This window comes from Tamandua tetradactyla, chromosome 6 (assembly GCF_023851605.1).
Source record: "Tamandua tetradactyla isolate mTamTet1 chromosome 6, mTamTet1.pri, whole genome shotgun sequence".
Lineage (NCBI taxonomy): Eukaryota > Metazoa > Chordata > Mammalia > Pilosa > Myrmecophagidae > Tamandua > Tamandua tetradactyla.
The window spans coordinates 19,239,489-19,253,760 of NC_135332.1; the positions used below are offsets into that span (position 1 = coordinate 19,239,489).

Consider the following 14,272-nt stretch of genomic DNA (forward strand, 5'->3'; position numbering starts at 1 on the left):
AAAGCTCCTCTTTACAGAAGAATGCCAGCTGATGAATGCAGAAGGAATGAAAGAGAAAGGGAAGCACCATTTGACAGTCTCCGAGGTGGCCACTGGTTCAGGGGAGATCCCAGGGAGAGCACAGGGTCACGGCAGAGCATCCCGGCAGGCAAAGCCTTAACAAAGCGGGAACCTGACCCCACCAGCTTGGGGACGAGGGACACCATGCGCCCTCTGATGGGTTGCACTGAGGAGGACGCACAGCCACTTCTGGAGGCAGGGTACCTGAACCCAATCGCAAGGACACGACCCAACCCAAATCAAGGGGCGCTCTGGCCAACAAGGAGCCTGGAATCCTCAAAACTGCTCAGGTCTTGGAAGACAACGGGGGAAAAAAAGCTGAGAGACTGCTGCAGAGTATAAGAGAAATAAGGATGAAAAGACATACCTAAATGCAAGCGTTACCCTTCACTGGACCGGAACTGGGGGGGTGGGGTGGGGCTATACTGCATGTTACTGGGATAACGGGGTCACCTGGCTATATACTGTACCATGTTGCTTTTTTGCATGTGCACGCACACACTATATAAGGGAGCACAAAAGCAAAGGCAGCAAAAGACTAACAACTCATGACTATACGAAGGGCGGGTGGGCATTCATACAGCAGTGTGGCATCTTACCAAGTTGTGAGAAAAACATACCGCTTCAAAATGACTCATTCTTTCTGAAACCACAGACAGCATTAGATTAGTCAAACGAAATATATAAATACGCTCACATAAGGCATACTGCACTTGCTTTGTAATTTTAGAAAAGTCCCAGCTGTTAAAAAAAAGTTACTAATGACTTCGGCAAAAGGCCAAATTTGGGAGATATTTCATTCCTCTCTACCGCTCCAAATTTAGTCCCTCTATAAGCAGCCCATCCATCATTCCCTGCAGAAATTTCCCTGTTGGTTTGGTGAAGCCAGTCTTGTTTTTCTCCTGCCCCTTCAGTGACTCCTCGGCTTCCTTGGGGCTCCCCCTTCTACTTTATCCTGATGACACCCTACATGTGGGCTGCCCGCTCTCTGTCTAGGCAACAAGCCCATGCATTCATTCACCCTGGTACAAAACAGGCACCGACACGTGTGCACAGACACCCACACACGCCTCTGTTCACATGCGCATAAACACACACACTCACACATACACACTCTACCAACTCATACATCCATCCCCAGCCAGTGGCTGGATGAGGTTCTGGGGATGAGAGAGCAGAAGAGATGAGCCCTGCTTCTAGAAATGGAGAAGGGAAGGCAGACACTCAATAATGAATAATTAAGAAAACATTCCAGGAGGACGCAGAGAGCTGCAAAGGAATCCTGGGTGCCTCCTGGAGGAGGTGTCATTTAAAGGTCACAGTGAAAGATGGCGAGGTTCAGAGATGGAGGGGAATGTTTCCCAGTGAGGGGAGGGCAGAGCATATGCACAGGCCTGAGCTCAGTTAAGTTCCAGGAACCGGAGGTGAGGGGGGTGTCCCAAGAAACCAAGTTGGAGGACACAAAGGGGAGAGAAGGACAGGACGAGTTGGAGGGGGACAGGGGCCCCCTGACCAGGCAAGTGAAAGGTTTGGGACTTACCCTAAGGCCCCAGGAAACAGGAAGGAAGGAGGCACCATCGGGTTTCATTTAGGAAGCCTGCAGCTATTTCCTAAAAATGCATATCCAGACATGCCCAGAGAGGACACTGGCATCCATCCTGGCACGCGGCAGAAGAGGGGCTGGGGCCAAGGAGAAGCGATTGACGGGGGACGTTTAAGAAGCACAACTGGCAGGACCTGGTCTGGGATCTGAGGGAGACAGGTGGGGGCTTAGAATGACCCACGGGGTGTGGCCTGAGCAGCAAGGATGGCGTCCCCCCTGCCCAAGCCCAAGCGTCCCCCGCACAGGAGCAGGTATGGGGAGGGCAGGACACGGAGCGAAGAGCCTTGTTGTGGAGATACTGGGGACGTCCAGTGCAAATGCCGAGTCAGACGCAGGCTGGGGGCATCAGTGTACAGGAAGAGACTGAGGCCTCGGGGCTGGACGTGGCGCGGGCAGCCAGCCCAGGAGAGGAGAATGCGCCCATAAAACAGACCAAGGCGGAGCAGCCGAAGACGTGAGGGAGTCGGGAGTGGGTGGCCAAGTGGGCGGTGTCGACACTAGCCTTGGACACTGGGGTGTGGCACACGGAGCTGCCGTGGGAGGTGTGCGGAGGCTGGGGCCGGCGAGGGCCGGGCTGCAAGCCAGAGGGGGAGGCTGGGAGGGATGTGAAGTCTGGACACACGGACACGGGGGCACGAAGGGAGCCTGGGAGGGCGGGGTCCCAGGAAGGGGGGCAGGAGGAGCTGGGGCAGGAGCCCTGGTGGGTGCACCGACCAGCCCCAAACTCCCCGAGCACCAGGCCCACAGGCCCCCGGAACTCAACAGGGCCAACGCTTTCTGGAAGCACCCCCATCTTTGGATGGTAACACCCAGCTGCCCAGAAACCTGGGAGTCATCCTGGCCGCTCATCCAACCTGCTGCCAAGTCCTGTAAACTTGACCTCCCTCCCACCCCTGTCTCCCAGCCACACGCACACCAAGCTCACCAGTCCATGTGGAGCTGGTTGGACACAGCCGGCCTCATGCCGGAAAGTTCTAGAGCACCCGGCCCTGCCCCCAGCCACATCTCAAGGCCCTGCTCACCAAGTGGGGCTCCAGGTTTGGGTCTCAGGATTGACCCTTTCCCGTTTTGGTCTCTTGGTTGGCTCTGCAGCTCGACCTAGCTCCAAACCCCACCGGACCCCTTGGCTACCTTGAGACATCAAGCTACCTGGTGCCAAATCTGTGTCCAAGGCTCAGCAGTCTCTAGACCCTGCCTCCCCTCCACTGCCTCTGCCCTGGCCACGCCGGCCCCCCCCCCACACACACATCACCTTCTCCCTCCAACCCATGCTCCCTGCTCCTTACGGAGCAACTGTTTTAAAATGCAAACCTAAGCACAGGCCCAGCAAAGGCCAGATGAAAATCCTGCCTGGGCCCCCCAGGCTGCATGGAATTTCCAGTCCTCCTGCCATCAAGTGTAAATGACTGATGATACAGACACATAAGAGGAAATAAAGGCATGGCCATCGTCAGAACGGAAGTGGAGGGGGCATCGGCAAACAGAGACGTTGATGAGTCTCTAAAAACCAGAAGCCAGAGAGGAGTCGCAGATGGGAAAGAGGGGTCACCAGGCCGTGAAACCTCTCATCCCGCCGACAGCAGGTTCCAGGGCGGGGTCAGGAGGAGAAACCGAAATCACAGGACTCATGGGGGGGGGGGGGCACTGTCTTTACCACCCCCCAGTCCCCACCGCCCCCCACCCCCCACAGAGCTGTGGCATTTACCACCCACCCAGGAAAAGCTTGGAGAGCTACTGGGGGTGGAAGTCTGACCTTCTCCATTTCTTGAGTTGTATTCTGGTAACTTAGACACAACCTAAAATTTCCCATTTTAACCACTTCAAAAATACAACTCAGTTGCATCTTTTCCCCTCACAGTGCCGCCACCAGCTGCAGCTCCCCACACGGAAAGCCGGGGCCCAGGGAGCGTTTCCCCGCCAGGACGCAGGTTTCTCATCAAGACCACGCTCAGCCATGTGAATGCATTAGTGGTTAAAGGAATGTTTTCTTAAATTAAAACTACAAACGTCAACTCTGTCGTTTGTGTTATGCTACCTCAATAAAAATTTAAAGTAAATAAGAATGCCCATATGGAAAAAAAGAATAGAGGAACTAGTCAGGGGAAAGTCAGGGAACTTGCCCAGAGGAGAATAAAAAGAAAGTACTGGGACAGAGAAAATTCAAGCACCAAAGATCAGCTTAGGAGGGAAGAATCCGTCTATTAAGAATCCTAGAAGGAAAGAACAGAAAAAATGGAGAGGAAGGAAATAATCACGAGAAATTACTATTTTATAATTTTTTAAAATTTAAAATCTGAAGCCATAAGTCTTCCAAAGGAAAAAAGCTAGCATTCTAGTGCCACGCTCAATGAAAAAGTAAAATAAAAAGCCAATATTTAGACTCAACCTCTTGAGTTTCCTAAAAACCCCTAAAGCTTTCCGAAAGGAAATCCAAATTACAAAGAAATAAGAAACATATACACATCAGACTTCCTGAGCTACCATGGGAGTTAGTACAGTGTCTTCAAACTTCCAAGGGAAAATGATTTTGAACCACATCTGGTCAAACTACCAATCAAGTGTGGGAAATACAAACATTTTGATGTATCATGCCCAGAAAGTTTACTTCCCACGTACCTGCCCTGAAAAATTTACTTAAATATGTGTACACAAACACACAAGCAAAAATGGAATCCCACTGAGAGGAAAACACGGAATGCAAGAAATGGCAGGACAATCCCAAGAGCGCAATGAAAAGAAATCGTAACCAAACAGTTGTGCAACCCACTGAGACGGTGTGATGGTCAGTTTCATGTGTCAACTTCACTGTGCTGTAGTGTCCAGTTATGTAGTCAAGTAACCACTGGCTTGATGGTTACTGTGAGGATATTTCATAGAGAGATGGGCATCCACAGTCAGTTGATTACCTCTACAGCTGATTGCATCTACAATCAGCAATGAGGGGAGGTCCTCATCTAATCAGCTGGAGTTCTTAAAACCGGAACTAAGGATTTCAGAAATCAGAAAGAATTTCCTGCCTCCACTTCAACCAACCTGCCTCTCTTGGGGAATTTAACTTCCAATTTCACCTTCATCAGAGTTTCCAGCTTATAAACTACCCTACTGAATTCACATTTGCCAATTCCTATAACGATATCTTAATATTTACATACATATGCATATCTTAATATTTATAGATATATAAATAGTGATATTTACATATATATATTAGATATGTATATATATATATATATACATATATATATATATATATATATTTCTCTCTCCTTGTGCTGGTTTGAATGTGTTATGTACCCCAGAAAAGCCAAGTTCTTAAAATCCTCATTCAATATTGCTGGGTGGGAGCTTTTTGATTGCTTTCACAGAGATGTGACCCACCCAATTGTGGATGGTCACTTTTGATTAGATGGTTTCCATGGAGATGCATCTCCAACCATTCAAGGTGGGGTTGCTTACTGGAGCCCTTTAAGAGGGAACCATTTTGAAAAATGCTTTAGAGCCATGTGGCCAGAGACCTTTGGAGATGAAGAAGGAAAAGGCCCCTGAAGGAGCTTCCCGAAACAAGAAGCCTAGAGAGAAAGCTAGCAGATGTCGCCATGTTCACCATGTACCTTTCTTGTTGAGAGAGAAACCCTGAGCTTCATCGGCCTTCTTGAACCAAAGTATCTTTCCCTGGATGCCTTAGAATGGACATTTTTATAGACTTGCTTTAACTTGGACATTTTCGCAGCCTTAGAACTGTAAACTTGCAACTTAATAAATTCCCCTTTCTAAAAACCATTCCGTTTCTGGTATATCGCACTCCGGCAGTTGCAAACTAGGACATTCCTCCTTTGGGTTGTTTCTCTGGAGAACCAGGACTAACAGAGAAGTCATGTTAGAAGGACACTCAGCAGTGAGGAGGTTTAAGATGCCAGATGACCGTAAGGACATGGGAAGGTGTGTTTCTTCTTTCAGCTTTTTCATTTCCAGATGGGTAATTCATGACACAAACAACGAGTAAACTAAGATGTGGCCCGTTGTGAACGGTCGACAGCATCTCCAAGTAGAATCCAACCCCCTCTGGGGTGAGCCGAGCGTGGCGCCGTGAGCTGTGTGGCAGACGTGCATCGCCTCCTCCGCCAGCCCCGTGCCAGCCACACTGCTGGGGGCCCAGGGGAGCCGATGCACCTGAGCAAAACACGAGATGCTGGGCCCCAGTTTGCAGAAACCCCCTACAGAGTTTAGGACATTTTATTATAGTCACAGAGCAAAACACAAACATTATAGACCTTCCCTTTGTCAAAGGGGCAGTACGACAAGACGGGTACAACATGGAATTCGGTAGAAGAAACCACAAGAAGTGGCGATGCCTGCGACAGGCAAACTGGAACCCAGCTGGTGGAGACGGTAGGGGGTGTGACTCCCTCCCCCGGTGCCCCTTTCATAACGGTTTCCATTTCTCTACGGCCAGCAGGAAGGACGGCTTTAAAAGTGAAGATTCGATTAGGTGCACATAGGAACAAGCTACAGCTCATGGAAAGCAGGAAGGGGAGGGAGGAGAGCCAAGGCAGGAGGGAAGGGACAGACTTGTCCTCGCTGTGTCGGTGAACAGACACTGTCTACAGTGGACGGAATTAGAAAGGGAAGCTGGAGGAGAGCAGCAGGAAAAAACATCTGGAGATAGCAAATGCTGGCGGGGGAGCGGGCCGCTGCTGGGGGGGGAGGGGCGGCCACAGACCCTGCTCAAGGGTGACAGCAGAGGGGCTGCGGGCGGTCTGGGAAGGACTTCCAGCCGCAATGGAGGGGGTGGGGAAGGGCCAGGGAGGGGAGACTGCCACTCTCTCTCTGTGCCCTTGAATTGTCACCTCTGTGCCCGCTGGGTGACTCTGAACTCAAATTCCGTCCCTCATGGGCTCAGCAGTGCTGTCGGGACAAAGCCCCCTCTCCTGGGCCGGCCCTCCACGAGCTGCCTGCCCTCCAACTGCCCTCGGCCCTCCCCAACCTGTGTCGCTCCTAGGGTGCGTGGTGCCCGACCTGCGGAGCCGCCCCTCTGCACCATGCATGGGCTCCGTCCTCTCGCCCACTCATCCGCACCCAGAAGGCCCCAGCTTCATGCAGCCATGAGAGGGGATGAGGCGCAGGGCATGGACGAGATCTCAGGCGTCACAGCGCGTGAGAGGAGCCAGGCCTGGTTCTGGTTCCACTTCTGTGAAGAATCTAGAACATGCCAAGTCACAGGGATCAAAAGTAGGGTGGGGGGTGCTGCAGGGTGGGGATGGGGGCAGCTGTCACGGCTTGATGGGGTCAGGGTTTCTGTTCGGGGGTGGGGAGTGGAGAGAAAAGTCCTGGCACTGGATGGTGGCGGGGATGGGAGTGACACCTATGAATGGCATGCTTGGGCGTGGTGAAATGGGACATGTTTACTTGTCACTGCAATAAAAAAAGTATATAAAACACAAGCACTGATCTAGCAAAACCACACCCTTCCCTCCGCGGCCCGGGTGAGTTAGGGGGCTGTCCTCGGAGCCCCCGGGGCAGCCTGATCTCAACTTCTAATTCTCTGTTCTATGCCCGAGGTCCGTCTGTCCCTGGCTGTGTGTCCAGTGTCGCCTGCCTCTGACCACCACAGGAGAGCCAGGGTGCCGCGTGCATGGCCTCGGGGAACGTACCCCATCCAAAGCCCAGGTCTGGAAGGTCAACGATGAGAATGAAGCGTGGGGACAGGATGGGCCCTGGTCCCCTCCTGGGGATGGGGTGAAATCCCACAACACCTCACGTGGCCCGGCCAGGCCAACTGCCTCACTTTCCAGAGAGGGCCTCCCTGATGCCATGAGATGTGTAAAGGGCTCCAGGCACAGCTTGCTGGCGTCCCCCTTCCCCACCCACCAGGAGGCCGTTCCCCACGAGCGGCCAGGATGGTGACGGAGCCTTGGGGAGACAGGTACCTGCCAACTGCCCGGCGGGACCCCAGGCTAATCCCACCCCTCCGAGCCTCAGTTTCCCCATCTGTGGAGGCAGTGAGATGAGGCCTGGAAGGTGCACAGATGCTGCTGCAATTCTAAACGTCCCAGCGCCAGGCCCACCTCTCCACGCCCAGCCCCTGCTGGGCCCAGGGGGAGACGCAAGGCCCCCAAGCCCTCTGGAGCAGCGCCCCAGACAAGCCCCAGGGGAGCCTAAGCAGAGCCGCTGCTGTGCCCGTGACCCTCCCCCATCTAAACCCCGGGGGTCCCCAGCTCCACTCCAGTCGGGGCCCACCTGTGCCCCCCGAGAGGGGACAGGCCTTCAGGTGGCCTCCAGCTGGGATTACCCTCGTTCGAGCTGGAGAGCAGACAGAGTGGAGGGTCTGGCTGGCCAGCAGGGGCCACACACACTCAGGGAGAGACCCAGGTAAGGCCGAGGCCCAGCGAGGGGGCTGGGGGCCACGCGGCAGAGGGCGCCAGCAAACACCCCCTGCCCCCCAGCCCCGGCACCTCTTATGGAGGTGACAGGACCGCCCAGGACCCTGTCCTGAGAGCCCCTGGCATGTATGGCACCTTCCTTTGGGCCAGTGCCTGCCGCCCACAAGCCTGCCCCGGACACCACCTCTTGGCAGCCACCTGTGCTTCTCTGAGCACCTCTTTGCCCTGTCCTGCCTCAGACCTATGATTGATCCTTCTAGCAGGTAGCGTTTCCCTCTTTTATCCCTTAAGATGGACTGCCACGTCCTTTCTTCTGACATCATTTCTCCAGTGACTCAACCCCTTACTCTGGATCTGCCATCTTAGACCCTCTCCTTCCCCAGTGTTTTTTTTTTTTTCAACAAAGCTCTCCCACAACTGTCCCAGCTTTTTCCCTGACCTTGACGTGCCCTCTTTGGGCCCAGTCACTCATGCACTCATCAGAATGTGGGGTCCCAACCTTCCGCCAGGCCCAGTGCCGAGTCTTGGGCGGGGACAGACCACAACCGAGGGAAGAAATGAGCGCGGCGACCACCGCTGGTGACAAACAAGTACGGTGGTGGCGGGGAGCCTCTTTGGCTGGGGGGACGTGGGTGCAAGGACCAGGGGAGGGGCAGAGCCAGGCCTGGAGCAAGCCGCTGCAGGGGCAGAGGCTAGAGCAGGCTGGGCCTGGGGCCGGGTCAGGCCCTGGGGTTTTACCCGGGTGCCAGTGGGGAGCTTTCGACCAGGGAACGTGCAAACCTTCTGGCAGCAGCTGGAGAATGGTGATGGGGGTGCAGGAAGGGACGGGGTGGGAGGCTCCACAGTGGCCCAGCAGGGCCTGATCAAGAGCTGCTGCAAGGACGTGGACGAGGAGGGGCCAGGAAGTGACCACTGCACTCCTGGGGAGCCGGTGAGACTCGATGACTTGCTGAAGTTTACGGAGCAAGGAGGCCACAAGCCCTCGGGGGTGGGGGGGGGGAGCTGACTTAGGATGGGAGACAGTAAAGCAGCTTGTGGACGCTTGCACGTATCTGTTCTCTGCAGCTGCTGTCACAGAGCACCACACGCTGGGTGGCTTCAAACACTACCCCTGTGCTCTCTTGGAGACCCTGAAGCCAGATGTCCAAAGTCCAGGGGCCAGCCCGGCCGCGCTCCCTCCAGTGGCTCCAGGGGGCGGGGAGCCCTCCCAGCCTTGCCCAGCTGCGGGTGGCCAGTGACCTTGGCTTGTGGCCGCATCACTCTCGTCGACCTCTGTCCTCTCCGGGTTTTCTCCTCCGTGCGGCTTATAAGGAGCCATGTGACTGCATTTAGGGCCAACCCCAAAAGCCGGGGACAAGCTCCTCCTCTCAAGACCCATATTAGGGAATCAACACTCTTTGGCCAAATAAGGGCACAAAAACAGGCCTATCTTTGGGGCCCACCATTCAAATGCTGCCATGGGAATGATCCAGAAGGGAAAAGTAATGTCGATGAAGAAGAGAGACGGGAGAACCCAAGGAGGGGGTCCCTGGAAAGGCCAGGGGAGGCTGGACTCAGAGCTGAAAATTTTCCAAGCCTGATTTCAAAACACTGGTGCGTGCGTGCACTGGTGGATCTTCAGATGTGGGAATTCAGCTCAATTGTTAAAAAGAAAACAACCCGCAGAATCCCACGTTCCTGCAGTGACTCGGCCAAATGCCACCTCTACACTGCAGTCAGCTAAGAGGAGGCCACGCAGCACCGAGGCGGAGGCTTGCTAAGAAGCCTGCAATACCCGCTCACAGGCGGGACTCCCGGGGCACAGAGGAGAAAATGAGGGGGTTCCAAGGCTTGGGGACAGGTCAGGCAAGCCCGCCCCCTCCACACTGTCGGCGAATCCAGCGAAGCAAACATTCCCTGGAACCTGGCTGGCTCTCAGCACTAGCAGATGCTCAAGGCCCCAGCTTGGGTACTCCATCACCAAAGGCCAGCTCTGGGGAAATGGAGTCCACGGGGCAGGGGAGTAAAGACTCCCAGACAGAGCGGGTCACACAGTCATCCCGAGCCCAGCTGGGGAACAGGGCTAGTTTGGGGAGAAGCGCTCCTGTGGAAATGGCCTAAGGGTGAAAGGAGAGCCAGGAGCAGCCAGGGGCTGAGAGCTGCTCGTGCTAGGCATGCTGGCATACATACATGCACACGTACACGCATACACACGCATTTGCAGATGGCACCCTGACAGCCCAGGAACCTGCGTGCCAAATGCCGCGGGGGCCCCGGGGCCTCCCTCCCCTACGACTCTGCCCACGCCCTCCGCACTTCTGGGAACAGGGTGTCACCTGCCCTGAGCAGGTTTCAGGACCCATCCGTGGACATGAACTAGAAGCAGTGGGTTTGCACCTGTGGGACAACCACCCTTACTCTGAAAGGAAGTGGCCATTCCCCAGGTGAGCAGACACTCCCCTTTCTCAAGATGGGCCAGAGAGGTCACCCTGGGTGCCTGTGTCGCCTCCGGACCCCTGTCCTGCACAGCGTCACGGGGGGGCAGCAGCCTCTGAGGCCTTGAGCCACGCCCCCAGCTGGGGACAGCAGGTCCTGCCCCTGGATGGGGGGCAAAATGACTTCCAGGTGATGTGGGCGGAGCCACGGACAAGGACTCTGCGGCCTGGAACCTCGCTGCTTCGAGGCCAAGCAGCCCCCTAGGGCCCTCCTGGGGCGGGGATTTCTGACTTTCCAGATGTCTGGAGTTCCATGACCCCGAGGAGGGGCTCTGAGATAAGTCAGAGCTCCCGGCCCCTTTGGCACCAGCCCACATGGGGAGCCTCAGAGCCCCCCGACTTTGTTCTCAGACTCTGGCAGGCCCAGAACCCCAGGTTAAAGTTACAGCTACTGCAATTCCTCCTGGCCTCACCCCAGACATGTGACTCATGGGGCTCCAAGGGGCCCTGTAATCTGCATTTTCAGCCAGCTCCCAGGTAGAGAGGTGGAACTGCTGAAAGCAGGGCGGGAAGCAAGACCCGCCCCAAGCCCAGGCCAACAGAACCCAGGGACAGCTCTCCTGCCCACAAGCGAGGGGCAGGCAGGTGCCCACAGCGGCCCACGGACGGGGTTTGGGGCTGCCTTCGTGCTTGGGCCAGGAGGGCGAACAGGGGCAGCCTCGGGGCTGTTTCCCACCCCCCCCCCCACACCTCTGCCCTCTCTCTCCAGCCCTCAGCGAATGCAAAGCAGAAATTGGGGGCTCCCCCCTCCCCACACCCACGCCCACTCCCTCAGACCCCGCCCAGCCGAGCCCAGACAAGAACTAACAGATTTGTGCTTCTGTGAAACTTCCTGCTCTAGGGCGGCTCCGCGGATTCTTCCACCCACCCCCCAGGAGTGGGGGATGGGGCTGGGGTCTCGCCGTGTCTCTGCTTGGGGCAAGGTCAAGGGGCTTCCGCCACGTGGGCCCCTCGGGCTGGAGGCTGGGGACTGCCCGGCTGCACTGCAGAAAGTCCCAAAGGTCGTCGAGGAGGCAACGAACGTGACAACCAAGAGGCAGGTTGGGGACTCACAAGAAGAGAGAAGCGTGCCATGCTGCCAGGGGCCTGGGAAATCCCAAATCCCCACATTTGTCTCGCTTGCAGGGCAGAAACCCCAAATTCCCACACTTGTCTCGCTTGCGGGGCAGAAACCCCAAATCCCCATACTTGTCTCGCTTGTGGGGATGCATGGCGCACCCTGTGGTCCAGGACAAGGGCAGTGGCAGCACGGGGTCGGCCCACACCAGGCGGCTCCCGTGCCTCCGCGACCCAGGGACTGACCCACTGGGACCAGCTCCACATGTCTGGCTTCTGAGAGCACTCTCCCAGTCCATTCCCACAGCCACCAGCTGCCTGCAGGCAGGATCTTCTTCCATAAATAAACTGCAGCCTGGCTGCCCATTTTCCAGACACTGGTGCCACACCCAGCCCCGCAAGACAGCGTGCCCAGCGCGGTGGGAATGCGGTGCCAGTTTGAATTTGAGTCCGGCCTCTGATACTCAATCAGGTGTACCAACCTCAGCCAGGTTGTATTTCCCTGAGCGTCGTCTACAACACGCAGTAACACTTCCAACCCTCCACAATGACAAGAGTTAAAGGATTAACATAAGGGCCCAGAACACAGTTGACACTCAATAAATAAGTTCCTTCCCTCCTAATCCTATGACTCAGTTTCCCTGCCTCAGCTCCAAACCCAAAGAGATCCCAAGCTCACTCAATTCAGAAATACCTGCACTAAAGAGAGTAAACACTTTCTCAGGAATCCTTAAATTTCCTGAATTGCATGCTCAGACCGTGAACTTGTCAGCTACCAAGAGGCTCTGAGCCCAGGCTGGCTGGCCTCATTCCCTGAATCTACACTTCCTCACGTGGGATGGGTCAGTTGTTCAGTTTGTAAAATCTTGAGGGCACTTCCCAGCTTGCTCGGATAGGGCAGTGGAGGCAGCCAGCCTGGGCCCAGACAGGATCACCACCGGTTGAAGAGATAAACAAGGCTATACAGCGATAGGGAGCTCCAAGGCTCCATGGATTCAGGGCCAAGAGGAAGAGCATGTGGAGTCATCATTAAGCACACAGGGACAAGTTTCCCCAAAGTTCACCCAAAAGTTAACAGGCAGAGCCCCACCACCTGTGCCCCTCTGGCCAGCAGCCCGGTACCATCTGCTGCTGCAGCGTGTCCATTCTGACCCAGCCGAGCCCGCTCCCAGGGACCACAGCAGTCCTGGGCCGGCCCTCCCCGCCCTCCCGGACCCCAGCTTTCACAGGGTCGTGTCCAGTCGCCCTCTGGATCCCAGGCCCCGCTCCCGGCCCGCAGCCCTGCAGAATGGGGTGGGGGGGTGGGGGCGTGGGGGGGTGGGGGGCCAGCTTTCCCGCAGGGGTGAGGATGTGAGCCCCAAACCTCCGGGCGCCAGTGCTTTCACCGCCGCTGGGGGTGGGGGGACCCTTTCCGCGGGATTTCCCCGGCACTGCGCTCCCCGGAACCCCTAGAATCGTCCCTCTAGGAAGGACGCGCACATCTCGGGACGCTCCGGGGGCGCAGAGGCTGCGAGGGTCCAACCCTGGGGGCCCCCCCGCGAGGGTCTGGGCGGCCGGGGCGCACGTGTCTCTGCGGGTGGCCGGCGCCTCCCGGGCAGGAAACGAGGCGAGGAGGAGGGTGGCCCCTGGGGGGGGGGGGGGACAGTGGGGGCTCCGACACGGCCCGGGGCCGGAGCGCCGCGAGCCTCACCTGAGCGGGACGCGGATGGCCAGGTACCTGTCGACGGCCACGGCCAGGAGGCTGAAGATGGAGCTCTGCGTGAGCACGAGCACGAAGCAGGCGAGAAAGAGGCAGCTGTGGAAGTCAGTGCAAAAGCCCAGGCTGATGGTGATGGCAAAGGGGATGGCGAACAGCCCCACGGCCACGTCGGCCGCCGCCAGGGACACCAGGAAGTAGTTGGTGGGTGTCTGCAGCGCGTTCGACGTGCCCACCGCGGCGCACACCAGCACATTGCCCGCCACCGACAGCGCGGCGATGGTCAGCTCCAGAGCCACGTACAGCGGGTCCAGTTTCATGGCCGCCCGGGCCCGGGGTGTCGGCGGCCGGGGCCCCGCCGGGCAGAGCCGGAGCGCGCCGACCGCGCGTCCACCAGCTGCGTCTGGCTCTCCAGCACCACGCGCACGGGGCCGGGGCTGGGGGCGGGGCGTCGCGCGTGGGGCGGGGCCGCGGGGCCGGCGCGCCCGGACGTCTCCAGTCCCCGCGCAGCGCCGCCCCTTCCCTTAAGCCGAGGTCGCTCGCCGGGTGTTCACCCGGGTGCTGGCCGCGCGGGGCGGAGCGCGCCCGTCGAGCCCCGAGGTCTCCCTGCGGCGACGGCTCTGACAGCTGTCCCTCTTGACATCAGTGTCACGGGCGGTCGTGCTAGATCCGGCCAGGGCGGAGCCCGGGCGATTGCGGGGGCGGGACGCGCCCTGCCCGAGGTCGCGCGCTCGTCCCCCGGGGACCCCTTGGCCAAGAGCGCGCCCCGCCGAAGCTCCTCCGCCGCCGGAGGGCGGGTCGAGGACCCGAAGCCCCTCGGGAGGGCCCCACCGCGAGCCCAGCGGGCAGGCAGAGCGCACCTTGCGGGCGGGACCGGATTCCGCCGGCATCCGAGGAGCCGCGCACTGAGGAGGGAACCCGAACTCGCGGGCCCCCGAGGACCCCACGTGCCCACCTGGGCTGCCCCTCAGGCCGCCGCTGCCCTCGGCGAGGGGGCCCCAGG

General features: G+C 57.6%; 1 protein-coding gene across 1 annotated transcript in view; it reads right to left on the reverse strand.

Annotated features, from left to right (window-relative positions):
• The window catches only part of ADORA2B (adenosine A2b receptor), a 37,587-nt gene extending 23,966 nt beyond the window's left edge, over nucleotides 1–13,621 (reverse strand). The window contains exon 1 of the mRNA XM_077163986.1: nucleotides 13,264–13,621. Within this exon, the coding sequence (XP_077020101.1) occupies nucleotides 13,264–13,589 (326 nt within the window). The 5' untranslated portion in view covers nucleotides 13,590–13,621. The remainder of the gene's footprint in view (nucleotides 1–13,263) is intronic.
• Between the last annotated feature and the right edge of the window lie 651 nt (nucleotides 13,622–14,272).